At 50.7% G+C, this 23,027-nt stretch overlaps 1 protein-coding gene across 2 annotated transcripts in view; it reads left to right on the top strand.

The window, feature by feature from the left end:
• The window catches only part of kdr (kinase insert domain receptor (a type III receptor tyrosine kinase)), a 98,733-nt gene extending 92,021 nt beyond the window's left edge, over window positions 1–6,712 (top strand). For both annotated transcript variants that reach the window (XM_072496781.1, XM_072496780.1), the window contains exon 30: window positions 3,914–6,712. In XM_072496781.1, coding sequence (XP_072352882.1) covers window positions 3,914–4,112 — 199 coding nt within the window. In that variant the 3' untranslated portion in view covers window positions 4,113–6,712. The remainder of the gene's footprint in view (window positions 1–3,913) is intronic.
• Window positions 6,713–23,027: the final 16,315 nt, after the last annotated feature.

Genomic DNA, 23,027 nt, shown 5'->3' with positions numbered 1-23,027 from the left:
GGAATGTGGAACTTTAGATATGAGGAAAGATTAGAAAAAGTGGGCTTGTTCTCCTTGGAGCAGAGAAGATTAAGAGCGACCTTATTGAGATATCCAAAATTATGAACAGTTTTGACAGAGTAAAGAAGGATCTTCTGTTTCTACCAGTTGGTACGTCAGTGACTAGGGGTCACAATTTCAAGATGGTCAGCAAGAGAGTTAGGAGTGAGATGAGGAGAAACTTCTTTACTCAAGAGTTGGGATTTTGAATGCGCTGCCTGGGAGAGTGATTGAGGCAGATTCCAATGAAGGTTTCAAAGGAAGGAATTAAGAGCAGAAGTAGACAATTCAGCCCTTCAAGCCTGCTCCACCATTCAATCAGACCATGGCTGATCTCTTCCTGGTCTCAAATCCACCTCCCTGCATGTTCCCCATATCCCTTTAACCCAATTTTTAAAATCAGAAATGTGTCTGTTTCTTTCTTGAAATCATTTCATGACTCAGATTCCACCACACTATGGGGCAGCTAGTTCAACAAATTCAACAACCCCTGTGAGAAGTAGTTTCTCCTCATTTCATTTTTAAATCTACCATCTCTCAATCTATATCTGTGACTTCTCATTCTAGATTGCCCTACAAGGGGGAACATTTGGTCTATGTTTACTTTACCAATGTTATATACCTCGATCAGATCCCCTCTCATCCTTCTAAACTCGAGTGAGTACAAGCCCAAACTGTTTAATCTCTCCTCATTCACCAACCCTTTCATCCCTGGAATAAATCTGGTGAACCTCCTCTGAACTGACTTCAATGCCACCACATCCTTCCTCAAATAAAGAGACCAAAACTCGACACAATACGCCATATGTATACGCCAACATTCTATACAATTGCAACAAAACTTCTCTACTTTTATACTTCAGTCCTTTTGCAACAAACGCTAAACTTGAATTTGCCTTTCAAAAGAGAGCTGGATATATATTTAAAAGTGATGAATTTAGAGGGATATGGAGATAGGGCTGGTGAATAGGACTAGCTAGGTAGCTCTTTTGGGAGTCAGTGCAGCCACCATGGGCCAAATGGCCTTCTCAGAGCAAGTCAGAGGCCTTAGAATTTTGTAGCAAGTAGTTCACTTCTTGACTCCCCCAAAGCATGGCACAAGTAAAAAGTGTAATGGAATACTCTCCATTTGTCTGGATGAATGTGGCTCCAACAAAAATCAAAAAGCTTGACACCATTCAGGACAATGCAGCCCGCTTGATTGGCATTTCATCCGCAAACATTCACTTCCTCTACCACCGACACACAGTAGCAGCACTGCAGGATCTCACCAAGATACTTTTGTGAGCATCTTCCAGACCTGTGACCTCTATCACCTGGAAGGACAAGGACAGCAGGATAGGAACACCACTTGAAAGTTCCTCTTCAAGCCACTCACCATCCTGACTTGGAAATATATCATTCTTTCTTCATTGTTGCTGAGACAAAATCCTGGAACTCCCTTTCGAACAACACTGTGGCATACCTACAACACACGGACTGCAACAGTTCAAGAAGACAGCTCAGCACCATCTTCTCAAGGGCAATTAGAGATAGGCAATAAATGTTAGCCCAGCTAGTGATATCCATACCCCATGAACAAATTTTTAAAACATCCTTGCGGATGGCAAGGTAGAAATTTAGGGGCTGAAGTTCTGTTTTTATCCAACAAGAGGAGCATAAGAGGAAATAACCAGTGCACAGGCCCTGTGTCTACTTGGAACTTGATGTCTCTGCTGGTCCTATGGAAGGAGTGCAGGAGATCTGCAAGCCTTACTGGGAATTCTTTTTTTGTTCAAGCAGGGACACATTGTTGCCACAAAAATACTGATCTGTCATGCCTTTGGTAGAAAATCATCTCTGAATGCTGTATACTGTGATATGTACACAGCCACCTGAAATACTCTTGACATTGTTGTGTTTGATATGTTTAAGTTATTTAGCAGTCGGGGCTATTTTGTTGCTTACGTTTTTGCATGTTTGTGTTGTTGTAGGTTCTTTGACTTGTACCTTTAACTTGTTGCCCTTTTTTATTTGATTTTAAGTTTCACTCCATACACCATTTGGGCAGTTTGTCTGAGCTGGACACTCGTGCCCTGTAGAAATGTTATGAACTTCTTTGGGATTCCCTCTTGCCCTTAAGTGAGAGGCGGGTTGTAATCTGAATTGTAGGGTATCTCCTTGGCCTTGTGCCTATCAAGGGAGCTGTGTGTAAAGATCATGGGTGAGATTCTCCAGTCCCCCTTGTTTCTTGGCGTTGTTTAATTCGTTGGCAGTGGAATTCTATCCTCCTGCTGCTTGTCAATGGGATTTACTGTAAAGAAACCACCCAACGCCTCTGTGAAACCCACTGGCAGGGGGTGCACTGCCAGCGGGAACACTGAATACTGACGACCAAGAGACTTTGACCCATATCACATAAACTCCATCTATTGGAATGCCCTGCCTGCAACAGCAGTGGACTCACCAACACTAAGGGCATTCAAATGGTCATTGGATAGACATATGGATGGTAAGGGAATAGTGTAGATGGGCTTTAGAGTGGTTTCACAGGTCGGCGCAACATCGAGGGCCGAAGGGCCTGTACTGCGCTGTAATGTTCTATGTTCTATGTTCTATTTGTCAGCTATCTTTTCCCATGCAATGCTGTCTGTAGCTTACCAAGACATGCCTCTCATAAATGGCAAGCTGCCTTGGCATCACAACCCTCCCCCCGCAACATGTCTTCCAGGACTCTGATTTAAAAGGTGCCATCGTGATGCGGAAGATGTTCAGGGAGTCCGGCGAACCATGTCCATATGTTTTGGTCATGCCCGGCATTGGAGGGGTTCTGGAGAGGAGTGGCGGGAGCAATATTTCAGGTGGTGAAAGTCCGGGTCAAGCCAAGCTGGGGGCTAGCAATATTTGGAGTAGTGGACGAACCGGGAGTGCTGGAGGCGAAAGAGGCCGGCATTCTGGCCTTTGCGTCCCCAGTAGCCCGGCGAAGGATCTTGCTAATGTGGAAGGAGGCGAAGCCCCCTAGCTTGGAGGCCTGGGTAAATGACATGGCTGGGTTCATAAAGCTGGAGAGGATTAAGTTTGCCTTAAGGGGGTCTGCGCAGAGGTTCTACAGGTGGTGGCAACCGTTCCTAGACTACCTCGCGGAACGTTAGAGGAAGTTCGGTCAGCAGCAGCAGCAACCCTGGGGGGGGGGGGGGCAGAATGGGGGATTGCTTGGGGGGATGGAGGAGCAGGAGATAACATGAAGGGTGGGGGAAACTGGCACGTGCGGGAAAGAGCCAGTGTATAAAGCTATGTAAATATACCATTTTGCCATGTATATATCTTGCTCAGTGCGTTTACGTGTTATTTTGTTACCGGGGGGGGGGGGGGGGGGGCGGTTATTGTTTGTAAGGGGAAAAAACTGTGTTGGTAAAAAACTTTAATAAATTTTTTTTTTTTTAAAGGTTCCATCTTTCCAACTGCTAGGTTAGTGACAGACCCATGGCTTATGGCACAGCAGAAGCAGAATTAGACAATTTGCATCCAACAGAATTTCAGTGTTCCCAACCTCGATGCTCCCAGTTCAATATCACTGGGAGTGCACCAGCAGCATGTAAATGTAGAAAACCCAAAAATCAATCTCAGAAAAGCCAGTGAGTCACCACTGTATTCCAGGAGCAGATATTGTGCAGGACCAAATGCATATTTGTGGCAATTTAAAGTTAGCTTTGCGCTGAGGCACATTGGGTAGTGGATTGATTTTCACCCAACCCATTTCATTAATGACTCTTTTAGCCAACAGATTTTCATCTAATCGGTTTGGTCTGGGTTCAAAACCAACTCAGATTTCCTCAATTACATTTTTGTGTCCACACTTTCTAAATTGTAACATTGACTTTCCTTTTATCTGCAGTGCTTTGATACCAAGCAAAAGTAAAGAATCTGTGACATCTGATGCCTCCAATCAGACGAGTGGCTACCAGTCGGGATACCATTCTGATGACACTGACACGGCTCCTTACACCAATGAAGAAGCAAAAACAAAGGAAAATTACTGCACCTTACCAGCTGATTACAACCTTGTGATTCGATACAGTGCGCCACCTGTTTAAGAACTCACCACAGAACTGATGGCAATCTTGTAGCAAATTCACTTAAGACTTTTATGAATAAAGTTACCGCAAATGTTATCTAGAATATTGTCGAAATATGAACGTTGTTCTCAACAATAGAACTACTAGGTATCTTTATATAGCAGATAAGGGCAGTGGATAACTTGCAGTCAATGATATATCCACTGTTTAGCTGACTAATCATTGGGCCAAGCTAACTCCAGTCTGTTCAGCTCATGGCGTGCAATACATAAACTCCATCACACAAACCACAAATAAACATGGTTGTCAGAATTGCTCTCTAGAAAAAGTGGAAAACATTGACTATTACGTTGGTGCCCAAAATCACTTCACAATAAGGCCATAAAGTTGCCTTTTAAACTTCAAGCAATTCTAGGCTGAGGAGATGCAACTATTGAATGAAACACTGCACAATTGAAAGTTACCTGGCAACGAAGGCTGGGCTCCTAATAGACATTGAAACTGTCTGAATGTATAAGTCCTATAATGCCATATTTCATCCCTGTTTGATGGATAGCTCTCCAGTTAGACATTGGAGTGTGTGCGGCGAGAGTGTGAGAGAGCAAGTAAAGATGGGCACCTATTTATAGCACCTGAGTGTTGAATGTGTGCATATTCACAAATAAATGTAATATATTGAACACAGATAAGAAGATTTTCATTGAATGAGCATGTTGTATCCAAGACACATTCAAACTACTATGTTTCAAGGAATGTTGGGTTGAATAGGGTAAACAGGAAAACCAGGAAAAGTTCATCTGGTGGTACATATACACTCTTTCATTGAGTGGTCAGCAAAATAAAATGCTTCCAACTAAACGTATATAGCATCAAAAAGATTTTTTTTTTAATTGTGCTGTGTATTATATGTATTGGTAAAAATACAGCTTTTTTACTACTTTTGAATGTGAATATTTGGAGCCTTCGTTATGGTTTGCACAATCACCATGGAAATGGTCCAGTGTGTTATTGATCAATGTATTGTTTCGTAAATGAAAGATTCTTTATTCCAAAATTACTTTATGTAAAGAGAATATTTGAGCAGGTATTTGTTTTACTTTTCTAGTTCTGTCTCTTGTCTTCCAAAAGTGAAACATTTCAAAAGACAATGCAGTATGACAGATGAATAAACATCCGCTAAAGGCAATTCGTACCATTGTAAAATACATATATTATGTTTTGCAATTTCTTAGATTTGAATTCAGTTTATCAACAATAATGTTATAGAAAATCTGTATTTTATAGTAGAAACATTTGATGATGTTAAAGGAAATTAATTGTTCTGTTTTGTAAACTTACTCGCTGGCTGGGAAGAGCTTTAAATTCTGAGAGGACCAAACAATTTATTCTACCTTTTCCACACCCCTCTCCCATATAGCTTGTCCTGATTTTGGACAATGAACTTCGGGGTGGAACATACAGTTACAGGCAAGGGCTTACTTCTAATGTTAATCTGTCAATTATTGACCTGAAAGCACTGATACTTCTGCAACCAATTAACTCAGTACTTGGAATTCTGACACACCCTTATGGAAGGTTGCAGGCCAAGCAGTTTTATTATGTAATAGTTGAGATAATGAGAGCCACACATCTTCTAAAGGTGTCATTATGTCAATTCATAACCAATGTGTTTTAATGAGGAAATAACATCTCATCCAATTCATTTTTAATATAAAACAATTTGGTTTCCATGGTATAATGGGGTGTGAGGGTTAGCTCACTTGGCTAGACAGCTGGTTCATGATGCAGAACAAGGCCAGCAGCCACAGGTTAAATTCCTGTACCAGCTGAGGTTAAACATGAAGGCCCACCTTCTCAATCTTGCTCTTTGCATGAGGTGTGGTGATCCTCAGGTGAAATCACCATCAATCAGCTCTCCCCCTCAAAGGGGAAAGCAGCCTATGGTAATCTGGACCATAGCAACCTTACCTTTACATCCTATCCAAATCATTTTTTAATCTAAAACAATTTGGTTTCCGTAAGGGTATCCCAATATATTGGATTAAAACAAGCCACATTTGAGGTAATCAACTTTTGTACAGAAAACCCATCTTTGGTTGAGTTTGGCATGCAACAAATGTTTAAGGACATAAAAAAGTTTTCCTTAAAAATATTGCAATCAAATTAATTGACTCTCAATGGTTTTTAAATTATTTTAGTTGAATTGATATACAAAAGGATCTGCCGCATGTCCCACAGTCTGGTGATGAAAATTGATGTGAATGTAAATTGGGCCTCATGAATGATGAGAAGTTGGTCCACTATCATCAGTTTTCTGCCTGACAGTCAAAGTATCCATCCATCTCCTGGGGTTTAATTGCCTCATTTATTACAGGCATATCTCTGGTCCATGATAATTTGTTGACCTCAGCCATGGTTTAAAACTAAACATGTAATTTTCACAAAGCTGTTTAAAATTTCAAACTAAATACAACTCAAATCTCAAAAGTGAATGCGTGTTGAATGTAAAGAAACAATTTTGTCTATACATGTTTTGTTTAAGAGTTCTTCGCAATTGAACAAAGTGTAAAAAGTTCACTTCTGTAATTTTTTTTAATAAACATTTTTCATATATTTGATATATTTTGCAATTACATTCTTCTTTATGCTTTTTGGCCTTTGAATTTATGTTAAAATATTGTTACAGGCCAGGGTTTAGAGAACCCCAAAGTGTATCATGGAGATCACCTGACCCACAACTTTTAATAGATTGTGGTTATGGGGAGCACACCGGCTTACTCTGCAGTTGTGATGCAAACAGAAATCTACAGTACTTTTAAATTAAAACAATGTTTATTTATGAAACCAGTTAATGCTTTATAAACCCACAGTAAACATCTTAACAACTATCAACACCAATAAATCCCTAAAGAATACAGTACTCAACAGATAACCCTTAATAAATTCCCAAACAACATCCGGAAGACAAAAGACCCTTTTTAACACAAAGATCATGTTTAAATTCACTATTGAGAACAGTCAGCACTTTTAAATCACCCAATTGATTTGGAGACAGTCCTTAGTTTGAAAAGAGATCCTTATGCAGCTCCTTGCTTTGCCTGCAGCTATCCAACTCTCAAAACAAAACTAACCACACCCTGTAGCAAACAGGGTAAAGCAGACAGACAGCCCAGCTACACCCACTCTGACATCACTGCAGCTCTCTAATAAACACCCATTTCTTAAAGGTACATCCAGGACAGCTATTTTATAAATCCCCATTTCTTAAAAGGTACTCTCACATGACAATATTAACCTCGTACACATTTTAAATATTCTCTCAGAGACATGATAACCGGACAGCCCAGGCTACCAGGTTAGAAATTGTACATGTCCTTTTTCCTGCCACGGGATTGGACATCACGTTTCACAGCAACTTCAAATGTTTCACCCAACTGTCCAATGATTTATCTCGCATGTTTAGAATGAGTTTCAGAAATACTCTACATTATTATAATGCAGACTCTCCCTTTTTCAGTATTGTCAATCTTCAAAGCTACCCTCATTCCATCATTAAGCTAATACAATTCAATGGATAAAATCAAAAGTACATGAAAGCCTTAAAAAGATTTTTTTTTAAAAAGAGGGATGGCAGGCATTTTGGATCATTTAATTTATTTTTTGAAAAAACTTGGGTGCTTGATTCACATCCTCTTGAATGATTCTAGAGTTATTTCTACTACCATACTCTATGTAGAAGATCACTCTCTGAATCATTCCACACATGATAATCTATGATGAATCTAGGACAAAGGTTCGGCACAACATCGTGGGCCGATGTTTCTGTTCTGTATTTTTCTATGTTCTATGTTCTATGAAATGGGGCGAAATTCTCCGTTATCGGTGGAAAGTCCGCCGATCGGCGCAAAAAACGGCGCAAATCCGACTTGCGTCACGTCGGAAAAATGGGTCGATAGTCTCTGGCCCGAAATGGGCTAGCAGCGACGTAACGGGATTCGCGCTTGCGCAGTGGTTCACGCCGTGCAGCATCATACGCGCTGCACGGCGTGACGGCTCATAAGGCCGCGCTGCTCCCCCCCACCCGACCGGAACACCCGACCGCAACACCAGACTGGATGGCTGGCCGTCGCTCAGCCCCAAGGTTCGAGTCACGCGATGTGGAGGCGCTCCTGGACGCGGTGGAGCAGAGGAGGGACGCCCTGTATCCCGGGCACGGCCGCAGAGTTGCCCCACGCCACAGCCGGCGTCTGTGGAGGGAAGTGGCAGAGGCCGTCACCGCTGTGGCCCTGACACCACGGACAGGCACCCAGTGCCACAAGAAGGTGAACGACCTCGTCAGAGCAGGCAGGGTGAGCCACCCCCATATCCCCGCCTCCCCCATATCCCCCCTCCCCATATCCCCCTCCCCCATATCCCCCTCCCCCATATCCCCCATATTCCCCCCTCCCCCATATCCCCCCTCCCCCATATCCCCCCTCCCCCATATCCCCCATATCCCCCCTCCCCCATATCCCCCATATCCCCCCTCCCCATATCCCCCCTCCCCCATATGCCCCCTCCCCATATCCCCCATATCCCCCCCTACCCCATATCCCCCATATCCCCCCTCCCCCATATCCCCCTCCCCATATCCCCCCTCCCCCATATCCCCCCTCCCCCATATCCCCCCTCCCCATATCCCCCTCCCCCATATCCCCCATATCCCCCCTCCCCCATATCCCCCATATCCCCCCTCCCCCATATCCCCCCTCCCCATATCCCCCATATCCCCCTCCCCCATATCCCCCATATCCCCCCTCCCCCATATCCCCCCTCCCCCATATCCCCCACTCCCCCATATCCCCCATATCCCCCCCATATCCCCCCTCCCCCATATCCCCCCTCCCCCATATCCCCCATATCCCCCCTCCCCCATATCCCCCATATCCCCCCTCCCCCATATCCCCCATATCCCCCCTCCCCCATATCCCCCCTCCCCCATATCCCCCATATCCCTCCTCCCCATATCCCCCTCCCTATATCCCCCATATACCCCCTCCCCCATATCCCCCCTCCACCATATCCCCCCTCCCCCATATCCCCCCTCCCCCATATCCCCCTCCCCCATATCCCCCTCCCCCATATCCCCCCTCCCCCATATCCCCCATATCCCCCCTCCCCCATATCCCCCCTCCCCATATCCCCCTCCCCATATCCCCCTCCCCATATCCCCCCTCCCCCATATCCCCCTCCCCCATATCCCCCCTCCGCCATATCCCCCATATCCCGCCTCCCCATATCCCCCATATCCCCCCTCCCCCATATCTCCCATCCCCCATATCCCCCATATCCCCCCTCCCCCATATCCCCCCTCCCCATATCCCCCCTCCCCATATCCCCTCCCCATATCCCCCCCTCCCCCATATCCCCCCTCCCCCATATCCCCCCTCCCCCATATCCCCCCTCCCCCATATCCCCCCTCCCCCATATCCCCCCTGCCCATATCCCCCCCTCCCCCATATCCCCCGTCCCCCATATCCCCCATATCCCCCCTCCCCCATATCCCCCCTCCCCCATATCCCCCATATCCCCAAGTGAATCCAGCCCTAACCTTAACCTCTGCAATGCACGCGCAACCGATGGCGTGCATTCATATACCTGCCTAACACTGTTGCCTTTTACCCCTGCCCCCCCACCCACAGGAGAAGCGCGCACACAACAATAGGGAGCATGTGAGGACTGGAGGAGGGCCCGCTGATGAGAGGCCACTGACCGTACACCTGGAAAGGGCCCTGGAACTGGCTGGTGGACCTGAGGACCGGGAGGTTGCTGATGCAGAGGTCGGGGGGCGTACTAGCGAGTGAGCCACCGACAGCCCGTCCCCATATCCCCCCTCCCCTATATCCCCCTCCCCCGTATCACCTGATCACTGCCTGATGTCTAACCATGCATGCTTCATTGTGTATCGCAGGACCAAACGTCCAGGCACCCATCCCCGCAGATGCAGACCGCCCGCAGGATGCCTCTCGGAGACCACGGGAGACGGAGAGACCCGGACCCTCCAGCATGCGACGCCCGCAGGATGCCCCTCGCACACCACGGGAGACGGAGAGACCCAGACCCTCCAGCATGCGACGTCCGCAGGATGCCCCTCGGAGACCACGGGAGACGGAGAGACCCGGACCCTCCAGCATGCGACGCCCGCAGGATGCCCCTCGGAGACCACGGGAGACGGAGAGACCCGGACCCTCCAGCATGCGACGCCCGCAGGATGCCCCTCGCACACCACGGGAGACGGAGAGACCTGGAGCAACAGGGAGACGACACCCCCGTCACGTGCGGGAGCGACCACCCAGCGACGAGGGGGGCAGCCACAGGCCCCCGTCACACCCGAGCCAGGACACCACTACCCAGGACACCACTACCCAGGACACCACTACCCAGGACACCAGTACCCTGGACACCCCTACCCAGGACACCCCTACCCGGGACACCCCTACCCGGGACAGCACTACCCAGGACACCCTAGCCGGGACAGCACTACCCAGGAAGACGAAATACCGGACAGTGACTCAGAGTGGATGGGTGGAGACGAACCCCCACCCCAAAGTGCCATGGACTCAGAGTGGGACGAAGAGCACGACACAACGCCACTGCTGTCACCAACACCCTACACTATCGCAGAAACACTCACCACGGTTGGGCACTTTAGTGATGAGGCGTCTGGTACACTCACTGGTGCGCACAACACAGCCGTCCCGGTACAGCAGGTGGAGGTAGGAGCAGCAGAGGGACCGGGCGGTCGGAGGGCAGCCCAGCCCAAGCGAACATCTGCCGCCCAGATGGATCCCGGGTTCCTGCAGTTACCACACCCACACATAGATCCGATGCAACCACCGACCCGGAGACGAGCGAAGAGGGTGACGGGCGGCTTGCGGCGGCTGCGGTCGCAGGTGGAGGAGTCCACCCGCGTCCAGGAGCTGGGAGTGGTGCCGGTCATGCGTGCCACCCAGGCTGACACCGCACGGGTGGCGTCCGCGGTGGAGGCAATGGGTGCGACGGTGTCAGACATGGGGAACGGTTTGCGAGGCCTGGGGCCTTCCGTGCAGGCGGCGTCTGTGGCCCAGGAAATGGCTGCCCTCTCACAGGAGGCCATGAGCCAGTGCCAGCGCCAGATGGCAGAGGCGCTCAACGCCATAGCCCAGTCTCAGCAGGCCATGGCCCAGTCTCTGCAGGCCATCGCTGAGGGCATCGGCGCCAGTGGCCATGTGCGAGCCGGCGTCGCACTGTCACAGACAGGGTTTGCCAACCCCCTGGGCTCCATGACTGCAAACATGCAGACCCCTGTCGATACCAGCACGGGCCCCCAGGACTGGCAGCGCCCGATGTCGGCGGGGCGTCGGATGGCCAGTCCGTTCACAACCCCCACCCATGTCGAGGCCTGGGGGCCATCGGGCACCCCAAGGGAGGAGGAGGTGCTGGGGCCCGATCTGGGTCCCATTGTAGGGGAGGTCCCGGAACACCTCAACACCTCGGGCTCCCCCCCTTCCGTCCCAGGTGCATCGGGTGGGCAACGGGCAGGACAGGCTGGCAGCTCGCCATCCCAGTCGCCCGGGCAGCAGCCTGGCCCATCTAGGCCAGGACGCCCCAGGAAACGGCCGCCAAAGGGATCCCGTGTCAGAGGGCAGGAATCGCAGGAGTCCACCTCCAGTTCTGCTGTTCCCTCTGGGGAACCACGTAGACGTAGTCAAAGGGCCCGTAAGGCCAAACAATTGGACACTGAGTTAAGCACAGATGAGTTTTAGGGGCTAGGGCACCTTTTGTTATTAAAGTCAATGTTACACCTACAGAAGCTGCCTTTGTGCTCTTCCCCCTGGGCCGCCATCAACATCCCCCCGGGCAGAGGACGGGACCGTGCGCTGCAGTGTCACAGCCGCATGCAGGGATGGTCCGGGTGGATGGTGGTACTGTGGCCATGGGTCAGACATCGTCCAACAATGTGGAGCCAGGAGCTCATCGGAGAGCGGGTTGTCATCATCCTCCATGGCCTCCAATAGACACGGGTCCACCGGTAACTGTGTGAGCCCGGCCGTTGTGCCGCAGGTGGATCGGCAATGGGGGGGCGGTGCATGCGGGTGGGGTGGGTAGGGTTGGGGAGGGGGGTGAGGGTGCTGGGTGGGTGGATGGGTGGGCGGTGTGGGTGGTCGGGTGTTGCCATGGTGTGCGGTCTGTGGCCATACTACTCGATTCCCACGCCCATCTAGTCAGTGAAGCGGGCGTCTATCAGCCTGTCCCGTGTCCGCTGGCCCAGCCGGTAACGGTGGACAGCCACCCGCCTGTGTCTACCCCGTCTGCCCTGACCATTGCCCCCATCCCCCTCATCTGGGGAGGACTGCGCCTCTTCCTGCTGCTCCTCCACTCTGCCGTCCTCTGCCTGCGGCACATCGCCCCTCTGCAGGGCTATATTGTGCAGGACGCAGCACACTACAATGATGCGGCCGACCCTATCTGACCGATACTGGAGGGCGCCCCCTGAGAGGTCCAGGCACCTGAAACGCATCTTCAGCACGCCAAAGCACCTCTCTATCACTCCCCTTGTCGCTACATGGGCATCATTGTAGCGGTTCTCCGCCTCATTGCGTGGCCTCCGTATTGGCGTCATCAGCCACGATCGCAATGGGTAGCCCCTGTCGCCCAGCAACCAGCCCCTGAGCCGGGGATGGTGTCCCTCGTACATGCCGGGGATGTATGACCGCGACAACACGTATGAGTCGTGTACATTGCCCGGTTAACGGGCGCCGACGTGCAGGATCATCATGCGGTGGTCGCAGTCCATCTGTATGTTCATCGAATAGGTCCCCTTCCTATTGGTGAACACGGCCCTGTTATCTGCAGGTGGCCGGACGGCGACATGCATCCCATCAATCGCGCCCTGGACCATGGGGAACCCGGCCACGGCAGAGAAGCCCACGGCCCGGGCATCTTGGCTGGCCCGGTCCACAGGGAAGCGGATGTAGCGGTGCGCTATAGGGCGTCTGTCACTGCCCGGATGCACCGGTGCACCTATGTCTGCGATATGCCGGACAGATCCCCACTCGGTGCCTGGAATGACCCCATTGCATAAAAGTTCAGGGCCACCGTAACCTTGACGGACATGGGGAGAGGGTGTCCCCCACCAGTGCCACACGGTGACAGGTGTGCCAGCAGGTGGCAGATGTGTGCCACGGTTTCCCGTTTCATCCGGAGTCTCCTCCTGCATTCCCGGTCCGTGAGGTCCTCGTACGACAGCCGGGGCCGGTACACACGGGGCGCCCTCGGGTGCCTCCGTTGCCGTGGGGCCGCGACGTCCTCCTCCCCCTCCTCGTCCTGTCGGGCGGGTGTCCCTCCAGCCTGGTCGGCTGCCGCCTGCCCCTCTGCGGCAGCCTGCGCCTCCTCTCTGGCACGCTCCTCCTCCTCATCCAGGGCAACATGGACATTAGCGGCTGCCGCCCAAAACATGACGGCCTGTGGGGGACGGGGGGACGGACGGACGACATGTCATCATTGCCCATACACCCTCCTCCCCCCAGCCAGGTGGCATGGACCGCATGGGTCCGACTGTTGGAGGTTGGCACCTGGCCAGGTGGACCAACTCACTTGCCCTCGCATCCCCCCTCCCCGGCACGCACCTCCCCATCCCCCTCCCCGGCACTCACCTCCCCATTCCCCTCCCCGGCACGCACCTCCCCATCCCCCTCCCCGGCACGCACCTCCCCGTCCCCCTCCCCGGCACGGACCCATCCCCCCCCGTCCCCCTCCCCGGCAGTCATCCTCCCGTCCCCGGCACTCATCCCCCTCCCGGCACTCCCCCGGAGCCCACCCCACTCTACCCCCCACCCCCACCCCGCCGCACACACACACACACACAACCCTACACACACCTCTCCCCCACACATACAGACTGCGGCCACGCCATCACCTCTCCAGCGGCCAACCCCCCCGGCCATCACCCACCTCCATGCTGGTCGGCGTGAACCTTGAGCACTGGTTGACGCCGATTGAAAGGTGGTTTGATTTACGCCGACGTGACCCGTCATCACGTCGGCGGGACTCCGAAATCCATTGCCTCGCGCCCACCCGTGCCATTCTCCGAGGTGTGCGTCGCGATTGACGCCCCGCCGACTTTTCTCCCTTCGGAGAATTTGGCGGGCGGCGGGGGCGGAATTCACGACGGTCCACGGCGATTCTCCGACCCGGTGGGGGGTCGGAGAATCCCGCCCCAGAATTGGAGGAGTCAATTGGGAGAGTCCAGCCAAGAAAGGGAATATGTTGAGAGGAACAGAGTTAATGTTTAAATCCAAATAACCCGGTCTACTATTCTGTAGAAGGGTAATTCAAGCTCTTAACAATAATTCTGTTTCTCTTCACAGATGCTGCCATACCTGCTGATTTTATTTCAGATTTCCAGCGTCCACAGTTTTTTGCTTTTATAAGGGAATATGGTAGTTGCCTTTCCCTTCCTCTTCTTTCTTAACCTTTTCTTCTTCTTCAGCTGCTCGCCCTATACTTGATAGCAAGGGCTATGTCCTCATGATGATGAGGTTATACAGAATGCAACACACTTCTCTAAGCCATGACACACTCTCTGTTGAGTGCTGCAGAGTTCCTTCAGAGTGGTACAGGTAATGCAAGTGCTGCTTCAGTACCCCGATGGTCCGCTCAATGACATTTTCTGTGACAGCATGCCTTTATGTGCATGCTGACCACTTGTACATGGGTTGTGCCCATGATCAAGATAGTCAGCAGATAACCCATGTACCTCCAGTAGCTATGCTATGGTTTGTTATTGAAACCATGATGGTGCAGTGAGCTGCCACAGAATAAAGACATCATGCGGGCTTTTCTGGCCGTTCCCACCAGCGGGATCTTCCGGTTGCACTGAAGTCGAACCCTGCTGTGGGTTCCCTGTGAGCCAGGCAAATTACCATTGGCTTCGTTGGGACCGGAAGATCCTGCTCATGGCCAATAGCCAGCCACCTCCACTGTGGGAAAACCCAATGCGGGCGGAGGATGGGGGTGGGAGGGTAGCTAGAAAATTCTGACCATTGTTACTGCTGCCAGGGTATTAAACTGCATGATGCACTGAGTCTGGTCACACATCGGCTGGACACTGAGAAAATGGAACCCTTTTCCATCATGAAACATCTCCAAATTTAGATGCAACACTCACAAAGCATTATGTGTGCTGTTAATGCCAACCTGCATCATGGAGAAATCAGATATATTGGCAAAGCCAGATGTTTGCTCCAGCTGCTTCAACTTACAAGGCAGATGAAATGTATTGTCTGCCTTTATATGCTGAGTCTCAGTGACCTACCTAATGAGACATGATCAACTTGGCAGTCACTGGAAATTCTATACCTGCTCTGAGGCTCAGATCAGGCTGCAACAAGGGATGCCAGATTTCTGAGAGCACCTCCTTAAAGTGAAACAGACGTTTTGCAAACAATGTTCTTCATGTCCATGACTTTTTCCACCCTCCTCCCTCTTCAAGCAGCTTGTTAAGTCCTGTGTCACCTCTGCTCAGTGTCCCTGTACTGCAGCAGGCATTGGTGATACAAGGTTGGTAGAAATTACTGACTAGGAACAAGTGGTGTGAGCAGAACCCAAAACGTTTGCCATGGGTCACATCATTCCATATACATTTCGAACTTCAGCAAGTTTCGAAATCATCAAACATTTCTACTAACTTAGCAATATAGAGATAGAAATCATACCAACATATCATCATATGAATTAGGAGCTGGAATTGGCCAGTCGACATCTCGAGCCTGCTCCATCATTCCATAAGATCATGGCTGATCTGATTGTGGCTTCGACTCCACATACTCCCCGAGTCCCATTATTCTTTGGCTCCCTTGTTAGTCAAGAATCTATCTACCACTGTCTTAAAACTATTCAATGACCCTGCCTCCACTGGTCTCCACGGAAGAGAGTTCCACAGACCCACAATCCTATGAGAGAATAAAACTTCCCCTCATCATTGTCTTAAATGGAAAATCCCTTATTTTTAAATGGTGCCCTCTAGTGCTTGTCTGTCCCATTGGAAAATCAATCAGATGGTGAAATCTGAATTTAAGACAAATCTAGAATGACTACATGATGCGACCATCAATTCACTCGAGACAAGAGTAGAGGTAAACCGTGGCTTTAATCAACTTAGAACAGTGCCTGCCTGCGACTGATCCAATACTGAAATCCACCTACAGGTCGACTGCTCTTTATACCTCCCTTCAAGGGGATGAGCCATGGGCAGAGCCCATACATGCCCCAACATGTTCCCCTATGGATAATGCCATACAATGGCTCATAGGTGGAGCCCACAAGGGCAACAGCATAGCACAGATACAAATACAAGGACAAAGCATGGTACAGATACAATGGTGGATTATTGGTATAATACATTCACCACACTACAATCCTACCATACTCCCTCTCTGTTTTGGCCAATTTCAATTCAAGCTGGCTCTATCACCCCAGCATTTTATACTTTTTGCTGGTCACATATGAAATGAGCAAGCCCCTTACAAAGGCCTTACAGCTAACGCACAGAAGTGAAGAGCTTACTTCAGAGAGAGAATTGACTGAATAGAAGAGATCAAATTCAGTCTCAAAGAACGAGATAAAGTTGTGGGGCTGGATTCTCCGTTTCATAGAATTTACAGTACAGAAAGTGACATTCGGCCCATCGAGTCTGCACCAGCCCTTGGAAAGAGCACCCCACCTAAGCCCACATTTCTGAGACTAGAGGCTGGATTCTCCGATTTTGAGGCTATGGGCTGGATTCACCGGTCGCCGACGCCAAAATCGCGTTTGGCAATCGGCCGAAGTATCCCAGTTCACGACCAACTCGGGAGCGGCAATGCTTTCGCGATGCTCCGCCCCCTCCAACGTGGAGTGCTCGGAGACTACACCGCGCAATGTATCGACGGCCTCTGGACATTGCCTGAGGCCCCCCCCCTCAATACTCCATCCCTGACCGGCCGAGTTCTCGATGGCGTCGGTCGCATGTGGTCTCATTCGTCGGGATCTCGGTGCGGCGGCTGCGGATTCAGTCCAGCGCCGCCACAGTCGGGGGAGGGTAGATCCGTGAGCAGGGGGGACGTAATCAAGGGCTGGGGGCACTGTGGAGGTGGTCCGGATGCGCGAGCCGGCCAAAGGAGGGGGACTATTTCGTGGGCCATGTCCACAAGCAGGTGGCGCCATGTAGCACGGGCCGCTGCAGGCTGCCACCGTGCGCATGCGCGGCCCATGGACCTGGCAATTCTCCGGGCCATATCGGCAGCTAGAGCCGGGTGCTCCATGCTGCCGGCATGCTAGCCCCCAGCAAAATGGAGGATCGGTGGCCGCTTTACGCAATTTTCTCTGTCGTAAAATGCCTCTGTTCCCACGCCGGCATGTGGATATAGCCTCAAAATCGGATAATCCAGCCCATGTTTGGCGGAAGTGACTAGTTTTCACTAGTTTTAGTGAAAGGTCGGTACCGCTCCCGCACCGATGCTCTATCCGGTAGGGGGCTAGTAGCGGCGCCAGGCAAAATCCCCAGCGTTCCTGACAGAAACGACTGATGAATTGCCGGGTCCGTGGCCGCGCAGACCCGGCCTGCCAGATCGTGTCACCTGTACCTCTCATCGCCACCCTCGGACTACTCCCCCTCAGTTTCCCCAGCCCCCGCCAAAGTTCCCCCGGCCAGCAGAACGGCTCCCTCCTCCCCAACGGCTCCCTCCCCCCCAACTGTCTGCAGCTACCACGTGAGGTTGACGAACACTTAGGGTAGATGCGTCCCACGCCATCGGGAAGTCGGCCCATCGGGGGCGGAGCATTGGGTGAGGGCCTTTAGGTGACGTCCTGAGGCCATCCCAACGGCGTGCGGCGCACTCACTGATGATGCTGTTTTGGAGGGGGCGCAGCATCCAAAAGCAGGCGCTGTCCCTGATTTCGGCATTAAAAGGAATTCTCTGCCCAATCGCCGAATACGATTTTGGCATTGGGTAACGGAGAATCCGCCCTAAGTGTTGACGCTGCCTTCCTGGCTGCAGCAATGATGTTCCTTTTCCATCCACCCCGTCCCCACAGCCCACCTCCTGGCCACCCCCGCTACTCCCTCCCTGGCCTGTAGCAGAAGCCACCGGCCAGCGGCACAACTGTCAGCAAACTACGGCGATGTTGGACCCTTTCCGTACCCCTCTCTCTTCCTCAGCAGCCATGACACCGGTTCCACAATTTTAAAAGTACAAGTGAACCATGCCGTCGGGAACTCGGCCCAGCAGAGGGGGAGAATCATGGAGGCCCCGGAGAATACGGGTCAGGCCCGCTAAAGATATGCAAACAGTGATTACTGTACATGCGTTCCGGTAGGCATTGATGCCGCTGTCGAGGTGATGGAGAATTGCTATTTGATGTCATATCGGCGCTTGCCACGATTTTGGTGTCTGAACCTACTCTCTGACCAATCGCGTTTCGCGACTTTGGCGTCAGCCAACGGAGAATTCCGCCCATGATCCTTCAGCAGAGATGCATTAAATCTCCAAGATCTGGACTGAAGATAAATCCCCCAGAATAAAAATTTCAATAAGACAGGGGCATGATTGGAGATGACAATACTACCTGTAGAGCAGGAGACCACTGAATAAAATATTGTTTTGGGCATGATAAAATAATCAATTCCAGTATTACATTGGTGGGCAGCGGGTAAAGTGAACTTTTTGTCTTTGGGATTCAATGTTCTCCAAACATCCAAGCACCCAAACCCTCACATACCAATACTAATGCTTTGCCTGTTGAGTGGGAGGATTCCTGGTTTGGGGAAATTTGTCCATCAAAGGAATAAGATGGCAATTGAAGTCCCCACCTATGAAGGAATTTCTTGAAGCTAATTCAGCAAAATCCATAAAGACGTTAGCAACAAATCAGGAGAGTAGTTTGGAGGGCTGTAGGCATTTATTATCGAAATATTTTCCCCCAGGCAGCATCCCCTTCACAATTACATACCTTCCTCCCTTGTCTTTCACACAGTTCTCCAGTCTTAAGGGCACATTCTGATCAATTAAAATCGTAAGCCCCAGTTCAGGTCAAAAATGGGGCCAAAATCCTCTGCCTCACCCAATCTTGTTTCAAACTCTGGAGCTGCTTGTCAACTGAGTTACCTGCAACAAAGCTATGTCAACTTTCTGCTTTTTAAGGAAAGGCAGAACTTTTTTCTTTTAATAGGATGATGTATACCCCCGTACATTCCAGGAGCAGAATTTCAAAATAGCTACTGCAATTGCTTATTCAACCAAAGAGCAGATAGGATATTGACACAAAGAAATGGTTTACATAGAAATGCACATAGAAAATAGGAGAAGTAGGCCATTCTGCCCTCCGAGCCTGCTCTGCCATTCATTATGACCATGACTGATCGTCAAATTCAATACCCTGATCCATCCCTCAACCAGAAACCATGGGTTAATCGGGAGATTGACTACCTCCGGAAGGCCAGGTCTGAGGCGTTCAAGTCAAGTGATCCTGACCTATAAAAGAAATCCAGGTATGACCTCCGTAAAGTCATCAGGGATGCCGAGAGACATTATTAGACCAAACTAGAGTCATAGACTAGCGTTACAGATTCTCGTCGGTTGTGGCAAGTCTTAAACAACATAACAGGCTACAAAGCAAAGCACCCCTCCTCAATGAACTCAATGCATTCTATGCACGGTTTTAGCAGGAAACCATCAAACTGCTGTCAACTGCTCCAGCAGCCCCGGGCACACCCATACCCACCATAACAGCTTCTGAAGTCAGATCGGCGTTTCTGAAAGTGAACCCTCAGAAGGAGATGGGTCCGGATGGAGTCCCTGGTCGCGCACTCAGAGCCTGCGCAGACCAGCTGGCAGATGTGTTCGCGGACATCTTCAACCAACCCCTGCTCCTTTCCGAGGTCCCCACCTGCTTCAAGAAGAACATCACCATACCAGTGCCAAAGAAAAACCAGACAACGTGCTTCAATGACTATCGTCCGGTGGCCTTAACATCGATTGCAATGAAGTCCTTCAAGAGGTTGGTCATGAGGCACATCAACTCCATACTCTCAGAAAGCCTAGATCCACTGCAATTTGCATACCGGCGCAACCGGTCCACAGCAGACGCCATCTCCCTGGCCCTGCACTCATCCCAGGAGCATCTCAACAACAAGGACTTCTACGTCAGACTCGTGTTCATTGACTACAGCTCCGCCTTCAACACCATAATCCCAGCCAATCTCATATCAAAGCTCCAAAACCTAGGACTTGACTCCCCACTCTGCAACTGGATCCTCGACTTTCTGACCCACAGACCACAATCAGTAAAGATAAACAACAACACCTCCTCCACAATAGTCCTCAATACCGGGGCCCCGCAAGGCTGCATACTTAGCCACCCACTATACTCACTATACACACACACACAACGTTTTGGCAAAATTTGACTCCAACTCCATCTGCACGTTTGCTGACGACACAACCGTAGTGGGTCGGATTTCGAACAAAGATGAGTCAGATTACAGGAGGGAGATAGAGAACCTAGTGGAGTGGTGTAACGACAACAATCTCTCCCTCAATGTCAGCAAAGCTAAGAGCTGATCATTGACTTCAGGAAGCAAAGTATCATACATATCCCTTTCAGCATCAACGGGGCCGAGGTGGAGATGGTTGACAGCTTCAAATTCCTAGATGTGCTCATCACCAATAATTTGTCCTGGCCCACCCGCTTTGATGCTACCACCAAGAAAGCACAACAGCGCCTATACTTTCTCAGGAAACTAAGGAAATTCGGCATGTCCACATTGACTCTAACCAATTTTTACAGGTGCACCATAGAAAGCATCCTATCTGGTTGCATCACAGCCTGGTATGGCAACTGCACGGCCCAAGGCCAGAAGAAACTACAGAGAATTGTGAACACCGCCCAGTCCATTGACTCAGTCTACACTTCCCGCTGCCTGGGGAAATCGGGCAGCTTAATCAAAGACCCCTCCCACCCGGCTTACTCACTCTTCCAACCTCTTCCATCAGACAGGAGATACAAAAGTCTGAGAACACGCACTAACACATTCAAAAACAGCTTCTTTTCTAATTACCAGACTCCTAATTGACCCTCTTATGGACTGATCTGATCGCTTCACACATTTTCTGTTTGCCCTATGTATTTTGTTTTCATGTGTGGAATTATCTGTCTGAGCTGTACGCAGACCAATACTTTTCACTGTACCTCAGTACACTTGACAATAAACAAATCCAAATCCAAGTCCATGGGCGGGATTCTCCACTCCCACGCCGAAGTGGCCGCGCCGTCGTGAGCGCCGTCGAGGTTCACAACGGCGCGGAACGGCCCCGGTCCCGACCGATTCAGGCCCTGACAATGGGCCAGTATCGGGGCCGCGTCATCTACCCGCGGCGCCGCATAGATGACGCAGCCGGCGCCGCAAAACGGACGTCATCCGCGCATGCGTGGTTGCCGTCCTGTCCAAATCCGCCCTGCAAGAAGATGGGGGACGGATCTTGCGGGGCCGCGGAAGGAAGGAGGTCCTCCTTCAGAGAGGACGGCCTGACGATCGGTGGGCACCGATCGCAGGCCACCCCACATTCAAGGTGAAGCCCGGTGCAGGATCCCCCCTCGCCCCCCCCCACAATCCACCCCCCCAGCGTTCACGCACCGCCCACGACTGCAGCGACCAGGTGTGGACGGTGCCGGGGGAACCCGCCGTTTTGGCCTGGCCGCTTGGCCCATCCGGGCCTCAGAATAACGGGGGTGCTGGAGAATCGCCATTTTGGGTGTCTCCGGCGATTCTCCGGCCTGCGGCCCGCAAAACTCGACCGGGCCGTTCCCGCCGCTTGGGAGAATCGCGGGAGGGCGTCGGACCGGCATCCCCGGAAATTTTGGCGGCCCAGGCGACTCTCCCAACTGGCGTGGGAGTGGAGAATCGCGCCCCACATTCTTTCAGCCCCAAAAGCTGCATCTAATTTCTTCTTGAAATTACACACTGTTTTTGCCTCAACTACTTTTTGTGGGAGTAAATTCCACAGGTTCACCACTCTCTGGGTGAAGAAATTTCTCCTTACCTCAGTCCTAAAAGGTTTACCCATTATCCTCAAATTATGACCCTTGTTCTGGACTCCCCACCATCGGGAACATTCTTTCTGAATCTACCCTGTCTCATCCTGTTATAATTTTGTAAGTTTCTATGAGATCCCCTCTCTTCTAAACTCCAAAGAATATAATCCTAACCAATTTAGTCTCTCCTCATATGACAGTCCCGTCATCCCAGAAATCAGTCTGGTAAACCTTTGCTGCACTCCCTCCATAGTAAGAACATCCTTCCTCAGATAAGGACACCAAAACTGCACACAATACTCCAGGTGTAGCCTCACTAATGCCCTATACAATTGCAGTAGAACATCGCTATTCCTAGACTCAAATCCTCTCACTATGAAGGCCCACATACCACTTCCCTTCTTTACTGTACCTGCGCGCTTACTTTCAGCAACTAATGCACGAGGCCACCAAGGTCTCGCAATTTACACCCATTCAAATAACAACTTGCCTTCCTATTTTTGCTACCCCGTGGATAACCTCACATTTATCCACATTATACTGCATCTGCAATGCATGTGCCCACTCACTCACTGTCCAAATCCCACTGAAGCATCTCTGCATCCTTCTCACAGCTTGCCCTCCCACCCAACTTTGTGTCATCTGCAAATCAGGAGATAATACATTTAGTTCCCTCGTTCAAATCATTAATATATAATGTGAACAGCTGAAATCCAGACCTGGAGCGACATTCTCCGACCCCCCGCCGGGGGCTGGCGTGAATCCCGCCCCCGCCGGTTGCCGAAGTCTCCGGCACCAGAGATTCGGCGGGGGCGGGAATCTCGCCGCGCCGGTTGGCGGGCC

This window comes from Scyliorhinus torazame, chromosome 3 (assembly GCF_047496885.1).
Source record: "Scyliorhinus torazame isolate Kashiwa2021f chromosome 3, sScyTor2.1, whole genome shotgun sequence".
Taxonomy (NCBI): Eukaryota; Metazoa; Chordata; class Chondrichthyes; order Carcharhiniformes; family Scyliorhinidae; genus Scyliorhinus; species Scyliorhinus torazame.
Note: the sequence above shows the minus strand (reverse complement) of the source record. Positions and strands in the feature narration are given on the sequence as shown.